Source organism: Orycteropus afer, unplaced genomic scaffold (genome assembly GCF_000298275.1).
Source record: "Orycteropus afer afer isolate SDZICR_OR568_19922 unplaced genomic scaffold, OryAfe1.0 scaffold00020, whole genome shotgun sequence".
Lineage (NCBI taxonomy): Eukaryota > Metazoa > Chordata > Mammalia > Tubulidentata > Orycteropodidae > Orycteropus > Orycteropus afer.
Window position 1 is genome coordinate 6,810,200 of NW_006921607.1, and position 6,457 is coordinate 6,816,656.

At 46.2% G+C, this 6,457-nt stretch overlaps 1 protein-coding gene across 1 annotated transcript in view; it reads right to left on the reverse strand.

Moving 5' to 3' along the window:
- Positions 1-2,877, reverse strand: part of DUSP15 (dual specificity phosphatase 15) — a 16,619-nt gene extending 13,742 nt beyond the window's left edge. Inside the window, exon 1 of the mRNA XM_007934716.1 lies at positions 2,851-2,877. Coding sequence (XP_007932907.1) covers positions 2,851-2,877 — 27 coding nt within the window. The remainder of the gene's footprint in view (positions 1-2,850) is intronic.
- Between the last annotated feature and the right edge of the window lie 3,580 nt (positions 2,878-6,457).

Here is a 6,457-nt window from a genome sequence, read left to right on the forward strand (position 1 = left end):
CTCCCACTTCTCCATCCCTCCATCACCTCCTACACCTCCAGCACTGCTTCTCCAGAATCACCCCCACCTTCCATCACCCCCACCTCTCTATTACTCCCCACCTCTCCATCACCTCCCACACCTCCGTCAATCCTTTCCTTCCATCACCCCCACTCTTCCATCACCCCTTCAACCATCCATCACCCCTACTCCTGCACAACCCCCATGAGCCACTACCCTCCCATCTCTAGAAGTAGATGAGTGTGGGGCAAATGTTGGTATAGAGCAGGACAGGGAGAGTGGACAGAGCCTGTTTGAAATAATAGTCACTGGAGAAAAACAAAACAGTCTCTTTCATGTTTCTTTCTTCCTCAAGTTCACAGTATACATGGAACAACCTGTCTCAGCTCTCTCTCTCTCTATGCCCAAGATGGTCATAAAAACCAAATCAGTCAATAAATACTAACGAGCACCTACTATATGCTAGGAACTAGGGACACAACAGTGGACAGGAAGGAGGAAATAGTTCCTGGCTTCAGTGCCTTACAGGTTAGACCAGCACTGCCCAATAGAAGAATAATGGGAGCCATATGTATAATTTTAAATTTTCTGGTAGCCACATTAAAAAAGTAAAAATTGTTCATTATTAATAATATTTTTACTTAACCCCATACAACCAAAATATTATCATTTCAACATGTAATCAGTATTTAAAAATTACTAATGAGATATTTTACATCCTTTTAATTACATTAAATCTTCAAAATCCAGTGTGTATTTTATTCATGTAGCACATCTCAATTCAGACCAGCTGCATTTCAAGTGCTTAACAACCATGTGGCTAAGAGCATTGTAGTGGACAGCTCAGAGCTAAAAGGAGACAAAAAAAAGCTATGGACAAATAATAGACCATTTACAAATGGGCACAGTTTCTATGCAGGAAACAAATGGGAACTTGGAAGAGAGGCAGAGAGAATGTCTCTGAACAGGTCTGATGCATGAAAAGGAGGCGGCTCTTAGAAAAGAGTGGAGCGAGCGTTTCTGGCAGAAGGAATATTGTGGTAGTTAAGGTTGTGTGTCAACTTGGCTGGGCCGTGGTTTTGAGTGGCTGGGCAGCTAGATGTAGTTATTCTCCATAATGAGATTGGAGCTCTGGTAACATAGTGCCTAAGGCATTTGACTGCTAATCAGAAGGCTGGAGGTTCAAACCCACCAGCCGCTCCTCGGAAGGAAGATGGGGCAATCTACTTCCGTAGTGATACTGCCTCGGAAACCCAAGGAGGGGTCACTGTGAGTCGGGTCCAACTCGAGGGCACATAACAACAACCATGGTGGAATCTGCTGTGAGACTTTAATCAGTGGAAGGGGAGTTGCTTTGGGGGAGTGTAACCTGCTTCCAGTGTATATGAGAAGCCTTGACAATGGTTTTGAGCTTTCTGGCACATCTGGATCCTGCATTTGGCCAGCTCTTCATCTTCAGTTCCTAGACTTGAACCAGGAGCCTGCCGTGTTACCTACCGATTTTGAGAATGTGTCATTTTTACCTGCTGACCTTAAGTTCATCAGCCTCAGCAGCCAGCAGCTGCCTGAGTTAGGAGATGCCTCCAGGTCCAGTGGGCCTGGAACAAGAGGCAGAGCTGAAGCCCAAGGTCAAGGGGCTGTCACCCAGCCCCTAGAGCTGGCACTCTGAATTTTGACTTCTAGCTTCCTAAACTGTGAGAGAATAAATTCCTGTTAAAGCCACCCACTTGTGGTATTTCTGTTATAGCAGCACTGGGGAACTAAGACAGGCAACCTGGGCAAAGGCCCTGAAGGGGGGAAATCTTGGCCTTTGTGAAGAGCCTGTGCGATTGGAGGGGGAAGGAGGCAGCCAAGGGGAGATCTTAGTAAGAGATGAGGCTAAAGGGCTGAAGAGGAAAATGGAGAGCAGAACCACAGACAGCTGTGCTCAGAAGTTTAGGTTTTCCTTGTCTGTATAATGGAAAGCCAATGGAACAATTTAACCAGCGAGGCCATGTCATCTGATTTACATTTTAAGTCAGTCACTTTGGGGAGGCCAGGGAGGAGGCTGCTGTGGCCGAGTAGGAGATGTTAGAAAGAAGGGGAACAGACTTAGCATATATTTTGGCAACACAGCAGCCAGGATGCAGGTAGATTGGATGTGGGGGAAAGAAAGGAATTCTAGGATGACTCCCAGTTTCGCTGCCTGGAAAATCACTCTTGAGCCACAGAAACAAAAGCAGGGTCATTCATCCATTCAACCAATGTTTACTGGGCAGCAAGGTATACATGGAAAATTGCACCGAAGACACTGGCTTGGGTTTCCAAGAACATCCCACCCCATGGACAGCACTAAAGCTAATAAGGGGGACTGAAAAACTAGTCCTTGTGGCTTAAAACAACACTTTCTTTTCTTAGAGTTCTGTAGGTCAGAAGGCTGAAATGAGTCTTGGGGATGTATTACTTTCCTATGGCTGATGTGACAAATTATTGCAAATTTGGTAGCTTAAAATAACACGAATTTGTTCTCTTCCAGTTCCGGAAGTCAGAAGTTGGAATCCTTTTCACTGGCTGAAATCAAGGTGTTGGCAGGGCCGTGTTCCCTCTGGAAGGGTTAGGCGAGAATCTGTTTCCTGCTGATCTCAGTTTCGAGAGCTACATTCTACATTCTATATTGGCTCGTGGCCCCTTCATCTTCAAAGCTAGCAATGCATCTTGCTTCTGTCTCTGTCATCGAATCTCCCTCTGTCTGCTTCTTAGAAGAACACTTGCTGTGATTGCATTTAGGGCTCACCCAGATAATTCAGAATAATCTCCCCATCTCAACATCCTTAATCTAATCATGACTGTCAATTTTGCCATAACACTCACAGGTTCTGGGGATTCGAGTTTGGCCATCTTGGGGACCGTTATTCATCCCACCAGAAGAGGCTGAAGCCAAACTGCTGGTGACGCAGCTTCCTTCTGGAGGTTCCAGGGAGAGAATCTGTTCCTTTTTTCTTTCAGCTTTTCTAGAGGCTGCTCATCAGGAGCTCTGGTAGCTTGGTGCCCAAGGCACTTGACTGCTAACCAGGAGGCTGGTGGTTCAAACCCACCAGCCAGCCACTCCTCGGAAGGAAGGTCGGGCAATCTACTTCCGTAGTGATACCACCTTGGGAACCCAAGGAGGGGTCGCTATGAGTCGGGTCCGACTCAATGGCACCTAACAACAACGACAGCAACAGAGGCTGCTCATAGCTCCTTCCTCCATCTTCAAAGCCAAGTGTGTAGGAACTTCTCCTCCCTCTGACTTCCTGCCTCCATTTTATAAAGACCCTTGTGATTATGAGCCCACCTGGGTAACACAGGAAAATCTTCCCATCTCAAATTCACAACTGCAAAGTTCCTTTCACAAGTAAAGTAACAAAATCACAGGTTCTGGGGATTAGGCCACGGACATCCTGGAGGGGCCATGAGTCAGCCTATCGTACATAATAACATCCTTGCCAGATTTTGGAATCAGGCTTATACCAGATGCAAATAAATGAGTTGGATAGGTTTTCCTCACTTTTCTGTTCTATTCTATTGCACAGAACTATGCTCTTTGACAGGAGCTCTGGTAGCATAGTTCCTAAGGCACTTGACTGCTAATCAGAAGGCTGGTGGTTCAAACCCACTAGCCACTTCTCAGAAGGAAGGTTGGGCAATCTACTTTTGTGGTGATACCGCTTCGGAAACCCAAGGAGGGGGAAATCCAAGGAAGGGTTTCTGAGTCTGATCCGATTGGAGAGCACATAACAACAACAACAGAGCTCTGGGGGAGTAGTGCCTAAGGCACTTGACTGCTAACCAGCAGGCTGGCGGTTCAAACCCACCAGCCACTCCTCGGAAGGAAGATGGGGCAATCTACTTCTGTAGTGATACTGCCTCGGAAACCCAAGGAGGGGTCGCTATGAGTCGGGTCTGACTCCATGGCACATAACAACAACAACATGCTCTTTGAAGATTTGGAAAACTTGTCTAAAATGTCATCTGACCTGTTGTCATTTTTAGAGAAAAGTTTTGGAGTAGTGAGGAAGACTCTGAGGCTCTGTCCAGATCTTCCTTTAGGATTGAAGGATTTATTACCCCAGCTGTTGAGAGGGCACTAGAAGACAGATTTAAGCTGTCAGCCCTCTTCAAGAATGGCCTTTGCTGAAGGGAGCCGTGTCACCTAAGGTTGTGTCCCCTCCGTAGAGGCAGCTGGGCCCAGTGGGGGAAATAAAGGGCCAGCCCAGCTTAGAATCCTGAATGGGGTCTGCTACAGCCTTTGCTGAGACTGCATTCCGGCCCAAGGTCTGCTCAGTCTTGCTCCTTTCCTCCTCTTCCATAGGCAATGTTCTTAAAACCGTTCCGTATTAAGCTTCCTGCACTCTAATCTCCATCTCAAAGTTTGCTTTTCAGGAAACTTCACTTGTAATAATTAGTATTTCCATTTATTAAATGATATTAGTCTACTCGTTTTCTACCAAATTAGGTCAGATTCACCTGGTAGGTAATGTAATTGCTTCTTGTGAGTTTGTTTCATAGTTTGTACCCATACATTTGGCTAACCACTTAATGTGTCTGATGTGTTCATTCATTAACATTATTGACCATCTGCCAAGTGTTAGGAACTTTGCTAAGCTCTGGGGAGGTGGCGGAAGGTAAAAGCAAACTTGATCTTGGCCTTCTTGGTGCTTATGGAAGGGGACACTGAGGTCTTAAAACCTCCTTAGAGGAGGGAGTGGTCAGAGAAGATGACCTCTGAGATGAAACGCAAAAAGATGTGGGCAGAGGGGGTGAAAAGAGCCAACAGCAAAGGGAACATCAAGGTTTTAACAGACCTTGCTGTGTGTGGGTGAGGGGGGGGGGTGTCGTGAGAGGATAAGGGTCAAACCAGTAGCTGAAGGAAGGTCAGAGACCAGAACGGGGAGAGCAGGGGGCAAATAGTAAGAGAGATGAGGTTGGCAAAGTCCTCAGGTACAGACCAGGCAGGGCCTTGATGGTGAGGTTAAGGAATTCCATCCTTATCTTAATAGTGATCAGGAGCCATGGAAGGTTATATGTAAAGGAGAGACATGACTGGATTTGGGTTTTAAAGAGCTGCACTGGCTGGAGTAAGGAGCTGTGGTGGGGTAGTGGGTAAGGCATTTGGCCAGTAACCAGAAGGTTGATGGTTCAAACCCATGGGCTGCTCCACAGGAGGAAGATGGGGCAATCTATTTCCATAAAGATTTACAGCCTTGGAAACTCAATGGAGCTGCTGTGAGTCGGAATCGACTCGATGGCAGTGAGTTTGGTTTTTTGGTTTATAGCTTTGCTGGAGGAGCTCTGGTGGCATAGTGCCTAAAGCATATGACTGCTATCCAGAAGGCTGGCAGTTCAAACCCATCAGCTACTCCTCAGAGGGAAGGTTGAGCAATCTACTGCCATAGTAATACTGCCTTAAATACCCAAGGAGGGATCGCTATGAGTCTCAACGGCAGTGAGTTTGGTTTCTTTTTTAGTGGCTGCAGTGCAAAGAATGGATTGGAATAGATAGGGTGGGTACTAGTAGACTGGTCAGAAGACTGCTGCAGGCGTTCAGGTGAGTCCAGGAATAGAGTTGTTGCTTCAGAATTAGTGAGTGTCTGAGAGGGATCATAATAGGAGGTCCGGGATATAGTGGGAGAAAAATGTGGAACAAAAAAGCATAAAAAAGACCAGGTTAAACAACTAGTCCTAGCAACTGGTACACCATCCAATCTGCAGCCTATATGACTATGAGACCAGAAGAACTAGATGGTGCCTGGCTACTACTGTCAACCACTTGGAAGGGGATCTATGTAGGAGATCCTGGATAGAGAGGGAGAACAATGTGGGATAAAACTCAAAATCATTTGGAGAAAAAAAAAAGGGAGGACCAGGTTTGCTGGTCTGATAGAGCCTGGTGGAACCAGTGAGACTATGGCCCCTAGCTGCTCTTCAGGTCTGGAGTTGAACCCACGCCTGTGGCTTCCAGCCAAACAATAGACAGGCATATGAGTTGAACATTTACCTGAGGTAGATACACTCCTTGGAGAGAACAATCATGGGAGAAAGAAGGGCTGTGTATGCACAGGAAGACAGCTGAGGGGGCAGGAGGGCATGGAGGGATGGACACAGGGAAGAGGTAACTGTCAGGAGGAAGTGGGAGGGGAGCTGTTGCATTGTGGTAAATTGTGGTCAATGTCATGAGAAAAAGTGTATGTGAACTGCTGTATGGAAAGTGAATTTGCTCTGTAAATTTTCACCCAAATCACAATTAAAAAAAAAAAAAAAGAGAGAGAGACCAGGTTTACTGGTTTGATCAAGACTGGGGGAACCCTGGAGACTACAACCCTTAGACAACTTTCAAAGTGGGAACTGAACTCAATCCGTGGCTCAACTTTCAGCCAAATGATAGACAGGCCTATAAGATGAATAATATCAGGAAGGTATGCACTCATTAGAACAATCA